Source organism: Gymnoscopelus braueri (genome assembly GCF_963280865.1).
Source record: "Gymnoscopelus braueri genome assembly, chromosome: 4".
NCBI lineage: Eukaryota > Metazoa > Chordata > Actinopteri > Myctophiformes > Myctophidae > Gymnoscopelus > Gymnoscopelus braueri.
The window spans coordinates 40,056,111-40,075,726 of NC_137605.1; the positions used below are offsets into that span (position 1 = coordinate 40,056,111).

Below are 19,616 nucleotides of genomic sequence, written 5' to 3' on the forward strand. Positions count from 1 at the left end.
AGGGTTCTTGCAGTTTTCTCATATGGGACACAGTTAAAACCTATTCAGATGAAGCCGTGGAACAACGCCCTTGTATAATTTCAAGGACTGTGTTTAATTTCCACACTGAAACTAATTTCATAATTAAAACATGCGAAAGCAATGAAAAAGAACTCATTTAACAAGACAGCTAACTGTAGGACGAAAAGCCACTGTGATGAACGCTCGTCGCTCAGGGGTAGCTAATGGATATTACATGTTAGCAGCACTATATAGCCTTCAAGTGGAACGTCTTGAACTGTTCACCCCTCATAAGAAAAAGCTGCTATCATGCTAAACCTACTTAACCAATTAGTTTAACAAGCTACCCGGCTAATTCACAGCTGTCAGAGAGAAGAAATTATTAGCTTGCTGGTAGACGAGCTGATTGATTCATTCATATGTGTCAAATGACCAGCACGCATCGAACGTAAGGGGTGGGGGATGGGGGGACAGATAATGTCAATGCCTTTGAAGCGCTTTGATCCATTAAGCGTTTCATTATTGATTGACATTAACAGAGGCTCTCGTTAAAAATGAGAGACGACTGCCTCCCTAGCTGACTGGATGAATGATGGTCAGAGCGGATGGCTGCCTGGGTGGTGAGAACAGATCACACGAGTTCATAACTCAGCTGGGTAACATACATTAATCTTGGCCCATCATGGAAGTGTAATATTAAAGCACATGACATGACAACTATGAGGTGTTTTTTTTGGGGGGGAGGGGCAACAGTCCAGGGTAAATTCTTTCATAACCAACCAGGAATTTAGATTAGCTTAGGGGATGCATGATTTACGATGGCTTAAGCCTGATCCCTCTCAAAGCCCCATTTACTAATATGTGGTGCCCGTTGGGCACTGGCTTACTCCGAAACGATGTATGCTGGGAACAATGTAAGTTGGGAATGCTTGCCCCACCCGGTTATGCAATACCACCCGTCTGTGTAACCCCTTTAAGCCCATAAATGAAAATCTTTATCCGTCTGTCCATGTCCCTTTTATGCCCATATCTGGAGATCCCTGATGTCATCAGTATATTCCCATACCATATATAGGCATGTCCATAAAAAAATAAAAAATAAAGATTTTGAAAATAATATTTGGTGTAAATACATATTTTAGTGTACTGTTTAGGTGTAAAACATGCACCGACCGGCTATCGTCTTGAATTAGATTCAGAACAGAGTAGCAGTCCCATAGTGACTCCATAATGAGAAATAGCTGTGTGTAGAGGAATGGGAATCACAATGATGAATGAAATAATGATTCATTTTTTAGTCATATTAGGGGCTTGCTGATGTAATCACGCATTACTAGGGGTGTAACGATACGTTTTAACAATGATTCGATACGTATCACGATACTTGGTTGTCGATACGATAGATGAACGATACAGGTTAATTTAGAACGATACGATACGTTTCGATTCAGTGATTTAGTCGATACGATACATGAACGATACAGAACAGGTTCATTTAGAACGATACGATTCGATTCAATGATTTAAAATCGATATAGTAACTATTTATTTACCCCAACATTTTGTACGCATTACGTTTTTGTTTGATGGGAAGTGATAGGGATTGGCCTTTTGGGGACTTCTCATGAAAATATACCTCATTTATTTCGGGGCATCCATCGTTAATTACAGTATATATCTCCATTGTGACCAAGGATATGCTCTAGGAGTGTGGGAAAAAAAATCTTTAAGTATGGCTTTCATTTGTATGCCTCACAGTGCTCATTAATTACTACAATTCCCAAGAGGTGGAGCTTCTAGCACCAGGGTGTGCTCAGTTGTATTGCATACTGCCGCTGATTAGAACGGGATTGGCTATTTTTTACCTGCCTTTACATTATTGAATCATGTGTGCTCTGATGAACATATGCATACATCAAAACGTGCGGACATTTGGCATCAATCAAAAGCAGTTTTTATTAGTCTTTAACCCAGACATCCCTATTTTGGCCAAAAATGAAATGGCCGATCTGTAATCTTGCAATTTTTTAATGGGGCTTATGTGGTTAAAGAGTTAACTCGTTGCTGCCACTCTTGGTTTGGAAATTGGATCAAGCAGATCAACATTGTTCCTTAAATAATACAATCTTTTTAGGTCAGTAAGTTCTATTTGTGGGCCCTGAGCTGTAAGACCTACAGTACGTGTATATTTTTGGACTAACTGGCTTGATGAACAAGGAGGTACATTTCACAGCAGTGCTATGCATGTCAAACATGCATTAATGTGACATGAGCTTGATGCACCTTCCTTTTGTCCATTGATGAGCATCAAAGGAGACACTTGCAAGATACATATCTTGAAAGATTAAGCTAAATAAAAGAGTCTTTGTTTTTTCTTTAGAATACCTGAAATATGCACTACTATTTCCCTAGATCTGTCACATCGCTGACTCACTGCTGAGACTTTGCAGGTATGAACCAGGGACGAAGATGACAGGACTTGTCAACGGGGGTCCTATTTATAGAAAGCATATGAATATAGGACTTGAATTATATTTGGATTTGCTTAATCATAGCAGAAACTTTAATATCGTATGCATAAGCCATGACTGACCCCTCAATCGCTGTCCTGTATTCTGCCCTATTTTCTGTAGCTTAACGGGAAAAAACAAAGCGTTTTGGATGTAGTATTATTTTATCTCAAGAGTCCACTACTGCATAGAAGATAAAAACGGTCCATGTACTAATATGATACAAATCACAACAATATCCTAGATGAGAATAATTGTTCAATTTGGGGAACTAAAGTACTGATTGCATCCAGGGCCTTGAAGCCCCCTTCCACTTTGCATGGACCGGTGGTCATCATCAGTGCTCATCACTGAATGACGGAATGATTTGCTCTGACAGATGACAATAAAGCTTCAGTTGTGCAGCCCACTGTCGTCATATCCTCATACAAGTAGATGTCAATAAAACAGTTTCATATATAATGATGCCCAGACTGGCCCACAACTAGACCTGCCCGTCTGGCAGGTCCCATTACTGCCAGATGGTCAGCTGATATGTGGCCATAGAAAGATACTTTTTGAATATGGGCCCAACTGGAGGAAACCAGCTGACAGTTTTATCAGAATGCACCACATAAACTTCTCTACAGCTTAATGCCTAGTCATAAACCCCTCTCTGCTAAGTCTTATTCTCAAGGTACTTTATGAATATAATCCCTACATTTTGTCCATTCCTACTTTGTCATCATAGCTGAGCTTAAACTTGCCTGGAGGGGTGCAGGCTGGAAAATACAGCCCCTTGTGGCATGTAATTTTGGGGCGCCATTATCCATGTGGTGTCGAGGCCGTTAGGAAACTTTTCTCTGTGCCTTTTTATTCTCAAATTGTCTTCACAAAAATAACACAATTCAGTCATTTTTATCACCCCAACATGTCAGATCAGCCTAGGAATATTTGTGTTTACACCAGATGACAAGCTGCATGGAGGCACTTTGGATGGCATCAAACCCTCATGTTGAGGACAGCGATAGGTCTATTCAGTTTAGAATACTGCCCCTCATTACTGACGGCCATGAAAACGTATTTAATTAGCTTGACACTGCGGAAGCAATAAATCAGGATAGATCTCTGCAGGCAAAGCTTTAACTAGACCGGCCCAGAATCACTGGCATGATGCCCAATTAGGCATTCTGTTTTTTGCTCCTCTCCAATTACTACTTGTAAAATATTAAAGTTCTACTTTTACCAGATCTCATTACTGATTCATCTTTAGCACAACGTGAAGGTTACATTTCCTTGTGGAGTCACGGCCAAGCATTTTTACATGGGCCTGACTACTCTAGAGGTTGGTCGTTTTTTCAGCTCGTTAACAGTAACACACACACATGTAGTAACCAAAGGTGCAAGCTCATCTAGGTCATTTGAATGAGGCTAGAATTTTGGGGCCATAGTTGCATTTCCATTTCACATGACAGGTCCCACTTGGAGTCTGATGAACAGCATTAGCTCGAGTCGAAACATCACTGGTGGATGTGCCAATAAATTGCACTTAAGGGAGCCTAAGTCTGCAAACCTTCTTTCTTGTTTTATTACAGGTCCAACTTGTGCCCATTTTCCCCCCCGTCTGGGAATACAAAAAGGTACGAGGGAATACAGCTTATTACCAATTGTCATTGCTCAGACATTGTCCTTTCCTGTCTATGCCTGCTTAGTGCTTACCATAGATGAGTACTACCGACTCCTCAATGGCGTGTTGGTAGCTGAACTGAGAGTCGAGCAGTGCCCGGCTGATGAAGGAGCCGTAGTAGGTGGACTGGTACCAGCCCACGTGCAGATGGTCTATGTTGACGTGGCGCAGAGAACGCATCATCTCCATCTGGTATTGTACTGGACAGCCAGAGAGAGAGGAAAAGAGGAGGGGATGGAACAGAGGAAAGACAACATTAAATTCAGTATTTTCTTAATTGTAATAATTGAAAACTAAATCCTCCCTTTTTTCCCATTAATATCTCATCTCCATCTGGAACTGGACACAATGTGTGAAGGGGGGGGATGGGGGCTGACGTGAAGAGCTGTCAACATAAACAAAGATTATATAAAAGGCGAAAAATAAATAAAGAGGAACTGAGGGGAAAAAAACAAGCTTTATTGCCATCTCTCCATCCGCAGCCTGTGGGAGGTTTGTAAATAAACCTACACCACCAAAAATCACGGATCGCACATCCATTCCATTCCAGGCGGACATTAAACACAGTCCCAGAGAGACAAAAAGGCTGGATGGATACATCGACAGGCTCGAGCTACCGGAGAGGAGGCGGGATTCATTATGCACAGAACCATTTCATTACGACAGACACATCCCGAGGACGCACAGCCCAGAAATACAAACAGCCCTGGCTGCCTGGCGGTAAGTAACGACCGAGGCGAGCGTGCGGGAGAGAAGCAGCACCCCCATGTAGGCTGGCACGAAGAGGTTGATAAATCAGAGTGTTATTGGGCAGCTGTGGCCCCCAGACCCCAGTCTGTAGAGCACATCCCTCTCCTGCTAGGGCCGTTAACAAGAGTAAACTGAAGAGGAGGAGGAGAGAGCTGGGGAAAAACAGGAGCAACACAGTTAAGGTAAAAAAAGGCAGGTGAGGTGAGGAAGGAACAGAGGAACACAGCTAAATCCTGAGTGTTAATTTAACTGAGAGTTAAATTAAGAGAGGAAACAAGGACAAGAACACTTAAGTCAGACTAGCATGATATTTCTCAGCCCTAGTGGTGATGTTGCGCAGTAGGAACTGACTTCAGATACAATTTCTGTATGTCATTGGTGCAGTCATGCATGGCTTATTTGTTTTTCTTTTGGCTAGAATAGTGATGCAAACTCCTTTGTACAATGTTAAATTGACCCACGGGTGCATTACTATACTCTTCTTGAGGCCCTGACACAACAAGTTGACTTTTCCGCACTATTACAGACTATGTCGCATTGTCGGGAGATCAGATTGGGAGACGTCAGGTGTTAAAGGTTACTCCTTCACACACCACACAGACAGACTACAGCTGACAATCATTTCATGGTGCTTTTCTGCAACTGCCTGAGAGAAAATAAATCTAACCTACTGAATTGTTGAACACATCCCTGCAGTGAGCAGGGTTTTACTTGTTTGTCTGCGACATCGACCTTTAACATGCTGTTCGTTTTCTCTTTCTCCCCGTTTGTTCTGTGCAGTCTGCACTATGGCAAATGCATGGTGAAAATGCACGTTTGACCCAGCTGATATATGGGCACAAAATGATCTGTACACAGGAGCTATCAACCATTATAAATACAATTATTTCTGTCATGATCTGATCAATCGTGACATCCTTTTTCCAGAAGTGTGTCTGTGAAGTCTGTGCATCTCTCACTCTCGCACACACACACACACACTATCTCACCCTCTGCCTCAATCCTGCTCTCTCTGCGTGCTGTCCAAATAATTTTTACGGTTCGCACTGGGCAAATGCGACTGAGAGCTCTCTCCCCCTCTAGTCCCCTGTCTTATCGACACGTTCCGCCGCCGATTCAACATTTAAAATCGGTTGGCTAGACCATACAGACAACTCACTCACTACCACTGACGCTGTGTACACATCGCACATTCTACAACTGATTTTCGGCCCCATTTTTGGATGCTAATCGACATCTCAATATCAGCATGGTATGTCAGGGCCTTTACAGTAAAAAGTAACACAGGATTAGTATAAAACCTAGGTTATATGTATTTTACATGAGATTTCAATCGTCCCCTCACCACAAACCAAGCCAGAAATCTTGGTGTAGTTATAGACTTTATGACCTGACTTTCAACAGCGACATTAAGACAATTACAAACTCAGGTTTCTATCCTCTTGAGAATTTATCAAGGATTAAAGGACTTATGTCTCAGCAGGATTTGTAAAAACTTGTCCATGCATGCATTTATCTTCTGTAGACTCAAATATTGTAACAATGTTTCTGTCTTCACAGATCTCCCTAATAAAATCCATCTGACAGCTGCAGTTGATGAATGCTGCTGCTCGAGTCCTCACTAAGACCAATAAATGAATCCTGTCTGTCAAATAATTGATATCAAATTATAAAGCATTTCAGGGTTCAGGGTCAAATTACATTTCTGATCTTCTTCTACGTTATGATCCATCCAGATCCATCAGGTTGTCTGGGACGGGTCAGCTTTGTCACCAGGGTCCAAATTAAGAGAAGCATCATTCAGTTTTTATTTACCACTATCACATATCTTGAACATACTTTTATAAATTGCAGGTCTGCTACATCTCACAGCTCTTTTAAATCAAAGCTGAAGACTTTTTGATGTATCGGTGCCTTTTATTGAGGCTTTTGATTAATTTGCGTTTTATTTCAGCTTATTCTTATTTTCTATTTATCTTTAATAACCATTTTTTATTGTATTTAATTCCCCTTTCATAATGTTTCTTTTGCACTTTCTTAACCCTCGTAGGGTCTTCGTGTTTTAGTCACACCCAGGGCCTTCGGGTCACTTTGACCCGAAGGCCCTGTGTGAAAATTTTCATTTTCATGAAAACGAAATATTTCATTTTCATATCACATGTTTAGTACAGTAAATAAGGCAAATAGAAGAAGTTTCATAGAGAACAAAAAATGTTTACATACGTTTAATTCATGTTGAAAATGTTAAACCGGGTCAAAAGGACCCGAGGACCCTACGAGGGTTAATACCATAAATATTTTGTGTAAAGCATTTAATTGCCTTGTTGTTAAAATGTGTTATACAAACAAACTTTCCTCTCTCTCACTATCACATCCCCCACACCTTGGGTTTCTCCGTAGCCCCAGAAAAGAAATGGCTGTGCGGCTGCCGAGTGTGAGCGAGTCCGCCGACGGATGGAGGGGAGATGGAGAGGAGCCTCATTCCCCCCCCTCCCCCCCCCCCCACACACACACACACACACACACACACACACACACACTCTAACACAGATAAAATCTTGTTGCGTTTTAACGGTGCCTGGACGAGTGTAGACAGGGATGGGAGGTAGACTTGAAGTCAAACTGAAGGGCTCCATTCACGGTCCCCTTCCCTCCTGTCAGCTCATCTGGGCCTTCGATCTTGCCTTTTATTTAGTGACAGACACGCTTAGTGACACAAAAGAAGGAAGCGGAGAGGGAACGAAGAGGAGGACGAGCGGAGGAGATGGAAGGAATGATGGAAGAAATGAGAGAGAGAGAGAGAAGGCGGGGACATGTGGTGGAGGGAGGTTCTGCCGAGAGGCAGGCTGCGAGCAGACTCCAGGCCACGTTGGAGGTGGACAGAGGCTCAGGTCCATCTCAACAAAATGAGTGGGTGCCTTCCAATCCACTCACCTCTCTCACTGACTCGATACCAAACCAAATACAACTTTACGTCCCGTGGAGCCTGCCACCTCGTCCAATTCCGCTGTCTTTCTACATGATTAGCTATGCCAAATTACTTTCCACCAGTCTTTCGAACTGAAACGATATCGACTGTTCAGACACACAGACAGACCTGCAGGGATTCAGTCAGGCTAAAGGGCTATTCACACCAAGCACAATAACTATAACGATAATTATGTGAGCGTCAACAATGATGAACAACAAAGTTCTGTAACAGTGGCAGTGGCAACCTTTCGAGGGTGAGTGAGACCACTTGCATCCCAGATGTCCTTCAAGTGGGTTTTAACTTGTCATGATTCGTAAAATCACTCTGAAAGTCATCCAAACGATATAGTTTACGACTATCATTATAGTTGTAGTGTAGACTTTATAACATATTCATAGTTATCGTGTTTGGTGTGCACGTGACTTAGTCGGTTAACCCATTAAGACCGTGAATGCATCAGTGTCATTTTAAGATTTCGTTGGCTATTTTGTTTTTATCGTGAACATTTGTGCAAATGTTAGATTTTTTTTCTAAGAGAACAAAATATTTTGAGATGGGGTTGGCGGCCAAATACATATAATTTTGGGGGTCCTTGACATGAAAAGTTTGAGCACCACTGATATTATAGCAACATACGTTTTTTTATAGCTGATATTATAGCAACATACGTTTTTTTCAGAAAACTGATTTAGAAGACATTTGTAGAATCCCCAGAGGCAAAGATTTGAGTTAGGGTTTGCTTTAAAAATGTATATATATATTCAAAGATTTGCGCAAAATGTTTTTCCAAAAATGAGCAGATATACACGCTCATAGCGCGGCACATTCTTTCCGGGTCTTAATGGGTTAAGAAGACAGTGGCGGGCCAGCCAGTCAGACAGACAGAGATCTAATGACACCAGAGATTCTTGCAGAGCCAAATCACCTGAAAAACAACTCTGTACATGTGGGTGGGTGGCTAGAGGACAGTGACTAGGCTATGTGCGCATCTGCCGTCTGCTTGTATCCGTGATTCCGTGCATGTGGCTCTCCAATGTTGGTGTGTGATAGAATATTGTCAGAGTAAACAAAGCAGTATGCCAAAAAAACCTGCTTTTGACTCAATGACTCATACATACATAAAGTATGTGGACAAAATGGAGATGGAGAAAGTGGTGGAAGCCTTGAAACTAGAGATGGTGACTAGAAGGGCCCAATGTGAATTTCCCAAACTAAATGATTAAAGCTGAATACCGGTAAATGTAATTATTTTCTGGTTACTTCTAAATTAAGGTTTTAAACTAGTATAGATATACACACAAGTATCTATTTTACTTAAAGTTCTACGTCACAGATACCTGCTTGAAGTCTTTGCTGCCCACATATACATTTCCCTGGCTTTTGCCGGCATGTTGTTATAGGCCTGGTTCATGGAAGTATTCACTATAATGGTCTTGGAAGATATTTGAGTAACCCTTTGTAATCACCACCTTTTTCTTTGTGACTGTATATCAATTAATTACAGTTGCATTTATTGTGTAATTTAACGCTGTTACTTTCCAACCCTGTAACAGAATGAGCGATGCTCCACTTCCCATCAATAGCTGCAAGATGAGGCTGTTCAGCATTTAGACTCCAACAGCTCCTGGGAAGCTGCTCAAAGCTGTTGTACCGGATGAAAGCGGTTTAAACCTTGTATATGTGTGTGTATGTTTGAGAGCAAACAAGAGGGAGAAAGAGAGATGAAGAGCAAGTGAGACAGTATGAGTGCATGCCAGCACAGTACCAGTGAATATTTTAAGTACAAGGGCAGATGATGATGCACTAGCTAGCAAATCAAAGCCAGCACAGAGCTAACAGCATGACAGGGTAAGTTACCTCTGATTTGCTTTTCTACATTACCGGTTGGCAGCACCCATAATACCGGTACCATTTAGTGATGGGTCCCTACTTACATATGTTCTACCATGCTGCTACCGTCCCTCTGGGTCCAGAGTGGTGTGGAGGGCTTATGCAACATTTCTCAAAAAATAAATCGTTTCTTTTTCCCTTAACCCATTCAATCCGGGAAAGCATCTGTCGTTATTATTTTATACTTTGGCTATTCAAAAATAGCAGATCTACAAGCTCATAGCGCGGCACCGAGTGCCGCGCTACGAGCTTGTAGATCTGCTATTTTTGAAAAATCTTGAACATTTGTGCACATCTTTGAATATATTCATTTTTTTAAACACAATTTTTTACTCAAATCTTTGCTTCTGGGGGTCCCTGGAACAACATATTTTTGATGGGGCCAGCATCCAAATACATATAATTTTGGGGGTCCTTGACATGAAAAAGTTTGAGAACCACTGATTGTAACATCTGCTATTTTTCGAATAGCCAAAGAAATCTTAATGACACAAATGCGTTCCCGGTCTTAATGGAATAAATAACAAGCCACCCGTTCAAAGGGCCAGCAACGCAGCCAGTAATCCTCTGCGGACAGAACAGCGGCATTAGCCAGAGAATAGCCAATTCAACAATATCATCAAGGGCTGGTGGTGGGAGCGGCCGCCGCCGCTTGCTATTCCTCAGTCATTTCTGCCGAACCTGCTGCCTTTCCTATCAATCAATCTGAGCCCCAGGGCCAGACAGGGAATGAGTCTGCCCATTCCGTCGGTGCCACTTGATTGTGTGCGTGCACGCACACACGCACGTGTCTGTGAGCGAAAGAAAGACAAAGCAAGAGTGTGTCTTAGAGAGAGAGAGTATATCGAATGATAGAAAGAGAGCAGGTGAGAGAGAGAGAGGACAATACAAGAGGAGAAGAAGAAGCAATGGAGCAACGAAGTGGTAATGGCCCCTTGGTTCAAACAGCCGCTACCTAGAATGATGGGGGTGTCATACATATCATTTGACCGAACAGTTTCTCTAAAATGTGTTCAGGTGATGATCACCTGGTGATTATCGCTGTTGTGAATCCATTCAAATTACTGTGTGAATAAATACATTTAAAGAAAGTTGAGAATATAATAACTGCCCACAATTGTGTCACTACTATACATTATAAATGTCAAGCAGCTTTTCCAACGCCCACATGAGTATATGAAAATGGAAATGTCGTTATTGCATTTTCATTACATTCTTTATTCAAATAACACCTACAGTACATATGTGGACAATTATAATGCTATTGTGGAATTACATTTTCATTTTCAAGGTTCCATAACAATGTCTTAATATAGTCCCCTATAGGCTTTCATATCCCCGTGTTGCTTCTTGTGTTTATGCTAAAGTCCTTTTTAGTTGCTGATCATTGCCGATTTTTCCTACTCAGAAGTCATAAACATCTAGGTTTGGGATCCTTTAGGATTTTAACCATTCCGGTTCCTTAACGATTCCCTCTTAACTGTCTGATTCCTTAATGGTTCCTATATCTTTTTAAATATATATATGTATAATTGTGGCATTCATTATAATTTTTCATAAACACAAATTCAATCCTCTACATACATATCATTGTAGTGTTTCTCAAAGTGAGGTCCAGGGACCCTCTGGTTTACTTATGGACCCTTACAGATCTAACTCTGAGATTGTACAAACTGAACCAAACGCACCATTACCTAATTAGTTTGATTTTAACTCGGGTCCTTGTGACTCAAAAGAGCCTAAATGCCACTAAAAGGCTGAGCCACCAGGCAAGCACCTCAAAATCTTTGTTTTCTTTATTCCAACTGCCCTCTGGTAAGCTCTAGAGTCTGGACATCCCTGGGTTCGGAATAGCAAATATGAATAATTTTAAATTAGGTCAGAAGGCCTCTCACTCCTTTTACAAAAACTAACAGACTACATTATGTCGGCATTTTGAGTCATGCTCCTTGTTTCCTCTCCTCCCCCGCTATACATCATAGGAAGGCAGATGTTTTTGTTTTTGCTGCCAACATAACTTTGAACCTAGCACATCTAAATAAGCTGCAGTTTCATGTCTTAACAGAGCTGATTGCATCTCTGAAATATTGATATTTGGCTTCAAAACACCACCATTATGAAAAACACCCGTTCTGGGATGTGCGGCTAAATCAGGGGTAAAGTACCATACACCCTCCCCTGAACAACAATAGGGGGAAAACATGGGGGAACAGGCATAACAACTACATTGGGGAGAATAAAACAATGAAAAAATATCAAAACAGTTTATCAATATACCGTATACTATGCACACATGTGTGTGTGTCTGCGCGCGCACATTTATATACGGTATATATAGCCTGTTCTCTATGATGACAGCAAAGTCTCCTTATCTTGACATTTCAAAAATACTTACAAGCTGAGAAAAACAGTGACGGTAATCAATATTTAGATCCGCAATCAATCAAAAAGCACCTTCTCCTTGTCCTATCCACACAGTTTAGCTGGTTGTCTATGAGCTGGCACAGAGAATATAGCCTACCCAGCTGTCAGAGGGTTTTATTCCCCACAGAGTTGTGTGACTGTGAACCAGACAAAGAAACTCCCACAGAAAAGTACATCTACAGTTCACAATGGGAACTTTATGGGGGCCTTTAAGGGAGGGGGGCCAAGTAGAACTTAACATTTAAAAAGGTCTCGGTCTCGAAGCACATAAATAAGGCTCTCAATCCTTCCCGCAGTTTTCCCAGGTTCGAATCAGACCCAAGGCTCTATACTTGCAAGTCATCTCCGTTTCTCTCGCACCGTTACTGTAAAACCATTACGCAGAAATGACAAGAAATCCAAAAATCCAATTAATGTGGATCTCAGGATCTACAGAGGAACAGCATAACTCCAATGTTGATCTCAGACTTCATGTGGCCAGACTGGGACGACAGTCTACTATGACGTATGACTCCAAATGTGGGCAAGGTTTCAGCATGATCACACAGTCACATTGACTTAAAAGTGTGCATACAAGGTTTGGTGCCGACCGGTCCAGCGGTTTGCGAGTTTAGATCCAGACACACAGAACCACCCTCTCATAGATGGCTAGCCTCTTGCAGAGCCACGCTGTTAAAATAAAAATGTCTAGAAAACAGCACCACAACCACCTGGCTTGGCACCTGGAATGCATTAGAAACTACAAGAAAAGAAAAAAAACTAGGAAAACTAAAAAACGACAATACCCATGTGTTTTTTTTGTATGTGCTGAGATGAAACTGAAAGGGAATCTCGAAGCACAAATATGTCAATCGCATAGGAAATTCAGACAATCCCATGGCCATGTATGTAACCCGGGTCTCACTCAAAGCAGTACGTAGACCGCAGGAAGACTATTGTGACCACTTTGTAGAAATAAAGAATAAAGTACACAATAGAGGCCATATAAATGTCTAAGAGGGGAGGAGATACACTTAACTCATTCACTGCCAGGCTTATTTCAAGCTTGTTGATCCATATGCCACAGGCATTATGGATCAAACGGAGAATTTTTTTTCTACGTTTACATTTTAACATTGAAGTGGATGGAGTATTAACTTTTTGAAAATCGTTTTCTCCTAGTTCCTTTGAGATGAAAAAATAAATAAAATAACCCAAAAAAAAAAAAATGAGTTAAGAAAATGTTACAAGGAGAAATCTTCAAGTTGAGGGCCATTTCGAGTCCAGGTGTTGCAGGCATCTGATATCCCATCAAGAAAACTTCTGTTCTGTTGGGTAGCTAAATATAATATCCAACGTTGAGAAGCATTGGCGGTCCTACTTCCCATATTCAAGAAGATAGCTGGCCAACTTCTAATCTCACCTGGACTCTTTTGTTCCACTGACACAACAGCGGGTAATATCACTCCTCTCCATCTCCACGTTTCTATTTAGCACATCTTCCTTTGGCCTCTCCCTCTCTTCTTGTGTTTGATGAATAGGAAAGAGCAATAAAAGGGAATAATAGCATGTGTGCTCTCAATTGAGTCCTCTCAGCACATTGCAGGTCACTGGCTCCCTGGAAAGCACATTTGTCTCCAAAAAAGCCAGCTTGTTCATTCATGCATTATGAAAAGGGGCTGCTTTTGCCTTTGATGGCATTATATTTTTAAGACATCATTTTCAATAATTGTTGTCCTTTTGGCATAAATGGATCTGGGTAAACAGTTGCGACAATGCATTCAATATTATGGAAAGGACAAAAGGCAAAGGTTTATTTTCTCAAGGAGAGGAGCAATAACTTGAACAACAAAACTTTCTCTAAAAGTCTTATTCATATGAATAATAAATAAATAAAACAGTAATTGTGACAATACTTGGCATTCTAAAATGTGTTATAGTAATATTAATAATTAACCATTAACCGGCAATACGAATTTTGGCCGATTAATACTATCGTTTAAATGTTACTTTTTCCCCGTAAAGTAATGAAAGGAGGCAGCTGCCACATTACACAGCTGGAACCTGCTTTAAGATTACTAAGGTTGAGTATCATTTGGGTTTTATCCAATACCGGTACTAAACCGGTACTTTTAAAACGGTGCCAGAACCGATACTTCAATTTAGGGATGGCCAAATGGAGACATATTATTAACCGGTTACCGTTAGGCCTTAACGGTTAATTAATCGATAACCGTTAAGAAAAAAAAAGTGTAAAAAAATAAATAATAATAATGCCAATCACGTAGATCTACGCGAACCTATTTATAGCCGCCACGTGCCAGTCGCGTAGATCTACGTGAACCTTTTTTTTTTTTTCAATTTGACCCAAAGACCAAGGAGATATATGATTTTTCGAAGATCTAGACTCCTATCCACTTCCTTGTTAACTTAAAACTAAAAGAATCTGTATCTCGGCTCCTGAGTACTTTTTTTTTCCAATGAAAAATCTCTGGCACTGGCTAAAAAAATCACACCCTGTGTGAAGTGGGCGGTGTCTTGCTAGCTAATCACAATACTGAATGGAGTCAACCAATCATGTACAAAAGATAAATACATTTATTGAAACACTCTTTATGATGGACGAAACCATAACTTGAAAAAAACCAATTTTTGGTTTTTTTCAAGTTATGGTTTCTTATATAGGGCTATGCACATGTGTCATGTGACACTGGCCAATCACAGTCCTGAATAGACTGTGATTGGCCAATCACAGCGCAGGATAATTGTACAAATTTCCTGGGCCCAGATCACAGCGCAGGAAAATGTACATTTTTCCAAATCTCACTTATAGGGGCGGTTTCACCGCCCAAAAATATGAAAATACCTCTGGCAGTTAATGGGTTAATGGACAAAATACATTTTATTTCAAAGGGCCAAGTCTACACAGTTTGTTTTGTGTCTCCAGCAGAGTTTCTAGTGTCTCTATCTCTCTCTGGAAGAGGTTGCACATGAACTCTGCAGCCGCACTGAGGCACTCCAACACTAATAATACCGATACAAAGACGAGGAAGAAGAAGAATAAAGTGGAAGTTACGTGTGGTTGCAGGTGTAGACTTGGCCAAAAAACTATTAGAAACATTTTTTACCCTTTTTTTTTTAAACGGTTAACCATTAACCGTTAGTGTTAACCGGTGGCAATTTTTTTAACGGTTAACGGTTATCGGTTGGCCAACCCTACTTCAATTAAAGTGAGCAGAAGAAGCTCACTCAGACAATGGACAGACGGACACACAAAAAGACAGACCGGCACACAACGAACACACGCACTGTAAAAGTGCTGATTCGGTGCAGCTATTGTTGCACAGTAAGATGAGGGTCTGGGTCCCCTGAGCAATACTTTTCTCAAGGGAGAACCACACTTTTCTGTGCCCTTGAAGAACTCACGTGACTGTCTGAAGCATGCAAAAGGTTGTGCACGTGCATGCATTTGTGTGTACGTCATTAAGTCCAAATTAAGAGTGTGCGGTGAAGGAGGGAGGGAAGACTAAAGTCAGATTAAAATTAAGCAAACACACAAACCCCATCTAACCCCCTTTGCACGCACGCGCACACACACACACACACACAAAACAGACAGTGTCAATTAGTGCGCAGATATTAGCACAGCACTCAGCCACCAGAGCCATGGAATAGTGCCACTCATCATCATTAGATTCATAAGAGTGAGATGAGGGGGGAGAGAGAGAGAGAAAGAGAGAGAGAAAAGGCTGCATACATATAGTACCTTCAGCCTTCTTCATCACTCACTTAAACGGTGAGAGAAAACGACAAGCACCAGATCAAGAATGGGAGAGCATGACGAGACGGAGGGAGGGAGGGAGGGAAAAGAGCTGGTTTGAAAGAGAAAGGATGACTGAGGAGACGCGAGGGCAAAGAGAGAACGTTAGAAAAACAACCGAGGCAGAAAGAAAGGGGTAGAGACAAAAAATATATATAACGCTGGTGAAAACTGAGAGACGGTGCATTAGTCTCGCCGCTGTAAAATAGACTTTTATCGGGCTGGAGGATTCATGTTGCCTACTCGAACAGAGGTCAGGTAGTTCAGGTCAGCCAAAACTCCTCTGCATGCCTTGGAAATGAGTGTCTTACAAAAGACTGTCTAGATGGAGTAAGACTAAAGGAAATCACCTTCCTGAGAAAGAGGCCGGGGTGCATTATCTATAAGAGGGTGGAAAGAGCACTGGAAAGCAAGCAGATGGAAAAGAGAGAGGGAGGGACGGACGGAGGTAGATGGTGAGAAGCGTCCACGTCTTGCATCAATGAAAATGATCTGCTAAGTGGCTATTAGGGATGGGTCAGAATAATCTATAATTCTAATAATCATTTTTGAGGATAAAACTATTATTAAAAATATGATTTATTTATTTTGTATTTATTTATTTATTTATTTATTTGCAAAGGCTATACTGTCATCCAAAACGTGCCCATAGTACACACATTTTAGAGTATGTCTAGTATGGGTGTTATAATTTTTCTGTTCTGCATTAGCATTGTCATGTTAGCCTAATGTAGCCTAAGCTACATTAGGAATGAAGTGTGGGATTGTGTAGCCTAAGCTACATTAGGCTAAATTTCATGAGAACACCAGAATAAATTCACTGTTGAAGCTTTTGTTTTCTTAATGGTTTGGTTATAATAATGTAAAATATGCACATGCTACCGTCTTTATTTATGAAAATCATTTGATGGTGCGTGGTCAAATAATCGAATAATCTTTAATAATCGCAGTAGAATAATCGATCAGTCATGCACATCCCTAGTGGCTATGCTACAGATGAGATCTAAGAGTATCTATATTTTGTGTGTGTGTGTGTGTGTGTGTGTGTGTGTGTGTGTGTGTAAAGAGGCGAGAAACTGCTGAGAAATGTATACCACAACACCAACACAATCCCACACTTCATTCCGCGTAATTCATTCGAGCACGGGCGCTCTACCTCATCATGCACCTGCACGTGCATGCACAGGCGTGTGCACACACATATACACGTTCCCATTTCCCATCCACAAACTCCCCATTTCCATTACGATAGCAAAGTCTGTGACAAGCAGGCTCGTCAGATGTGCATATGGTGAACTCGTCACAGTGTGTTATGTACACAATCCAGCCGCTTATAGCTAGACTATTTCTCAGCCATCTACCTGTGTGTTTGTGTAAGGTATGGAGGAGCTGTGTACAAGTGTGTGAATGCATGCAAGCCTGTGTGTGTGTGCTCGCACACATGTCAGGCAGCTCTCCGCAGGGCTCGCCTAACTAAGATTAATTGCACCTAATCCACATTGCCAGGTGGAACATGGTCCACGGAACGTGCACACTCGCACACAACAATCGCGTTCTCACACACTCAAACTCACACTTCCCATTATAGTGTTCCTACAGAAAATTAGCCCCTGCGTCTCTCCAGACACCCAGGACCAGACCGATACCACCATTTATTTCCCCGCAACGCGCACATTTATCACTGCTGCCTCCTTCCGGCAGACGAGCGGACGGACAGACAGAGTGCCATGACCGGAGGACCAGACATCCAACCATAGATCTACCAGCTGACCTTGAGCAATATGACAACCGTGTCCTCGTTTCTCTTCAGAGAGCTTAAAAGGTAGAGTAAGTGATATTTCGTGTTGTTTGTTTGTTTGTTAAATGGTTAACGCACTATATTTCTGACAGTAATAATTGCTATCGAGTGTTTGTTCAGTAACAGGGGTCTCCATGTCTCTCCAATAAATCTCTCTTTAATAAATAGAACATACATTTTCAGGTGGGTTGCAAATATTCAGCCCATCAGGAGAGAGTACGCATTCATCAGCTTAAATTTTATAGTGTTACAGTTCCAATTTTGTCTGCTTATTTCTTTGTGTCATCACTTCCAAATTCACTTGTTTATCCTGTATCCTGAGTGAGTTCTCGCTCCTGATTGGATAAAATTGGCATCCCGTCCTGAAGATTTTCTGTTTACCAAAGAGCTGGAGAGACAAGGAGACTACTGTTACTGATGAAACCCTCCAGCTATTTAACACTTATTTTAACAAAGAAATATCACTTACCCTACCTTTAACCACTTAAACCCCTATAAACTTTGTTGACCAGTGTCCCCCAGGGGATCTAGACTAGGTCCCCTCTTTCCTCTGCACCAAATACATCTTTGCCCAAAATAACTGATCCTCAAGCTCATGGCACCTCGCAACAAAAGCTTGTAGATATCTATATCTTGTAGAAATCCATTTTCGCCGAATGTTTGCCCCAGAATGGGGACACTATGGTTCATGTGGTTAACCCATTCAAACCGGGAACGCATCTGTAAAACCACTTTATATACTTTGGCTATTCAAAAATAGCAGATATACAAGTTAAATGTTCGCTTTAAAAACATATCTATTCAAAGATTTGCACAAATGTAAAGAAAATTTCAAAAATAGCAAATATACAAGTTCATAGCACGGCACCGAGTGCACTGCTATTTTTTTTCTTTTTTCTTTTAAGCGTAAAGGCGGTTACACACCGGCGAATATGCGAATATACGCAAAATTCGGACTCGTTCCGAATAATTAAAAGACGCCTTTTTCGCTCCGCGAAACTGGTGTGGAAGCTTGCATTGACTTTATAAGGTTTTTTAAAAAAACGTATTATTCGCATGAAAAAAATCGCCCCGGTGTGTAAGGACCTTTAGTCTTTAACTCAGATCTTTGCTTCTGGGGGGTCCTGGACCAAAATATTTTGAGATGGGGGTCCGCGGTGAAATGCATATAATTTTGGGGGTCCTTGACATTTTTTTGTTTGGGAACCACTGATATAGCAACATAATTTTTTTTCAAAAAAATGTTAAGATTTAGAAGACATTTGTAGAATATATATTCATAGATTTTTTTTCCAAAAATAGCAGATCTACAAGCTCGTAGTGCCGTAGTGCGGCACTCTGTGCTGCGCTATGAGCTTGTATACCTGCCATTTTTTAAAAGCCAAATAAATCCAAAATGACAGACGCGTTCCCGGATTGAATGGGTTAAGGGATTGAGACTACTGTACTCTCACACCCACAATGTTAGAATGACAGCTAAAATCTGCAGTACTGAGCTGGCACGCTCACACACACAGCCATAACAGCCATGAGTGTGTCATTTCTTGTTCTCAAGGGAGGAAATAGAAGGGGAAAAAAACCCTTCTTCTCAGTCATTCCTCATGTGCAGAGCACATGCTTCATACATTGCTAGCTAGGGGTATAGGATATGACTTGGGGCACTTATTAGGCAATACGCATGGTGTTGCAACTACAGTATTTCTGCGGTGCCATTAGGCTATGAGAGCTGTCACATTCACTCCGCAATAAAAAAAAAAAAAAAAAAAAAGGCACTAGGCAGGCTGTTTCCCCCCAATTCCCCATTTCAT

General features: G+C 41.3%; 2 protein-coding genes across 2 annotated transcripts in view; both read right to left on the bottom strand.

The window, feature by feature from the left end:
* Positions 1-19,616, bottom strand: part of LOC308084403 (exostosin-1a) — a 173,252-nt gene that overhangs the window by 52,102 nt on the left and 101,534 nt on the right. The window lies entirely within an intron of this gene.
* LOC308084073 (eukaryotic translation initiation factor 3 subunit H) overlaps positions 1-19,616 on the bottom strand; it is a 54,503-nt gene that overhangs the window by 16,458 nt on the left and 18,429 nt on the right. Inside the window, exon 3 of the mRNA XM_080426548.1 lies at positions 4,209-4,376. Within this exon, the coding sequence (XP_080282674.1) occupies positions 4,209-4,376 (168 nt within the window). The remainder of the gene's footprint in view (positions 1-4,208; positions 4,377-19,616) is intronic.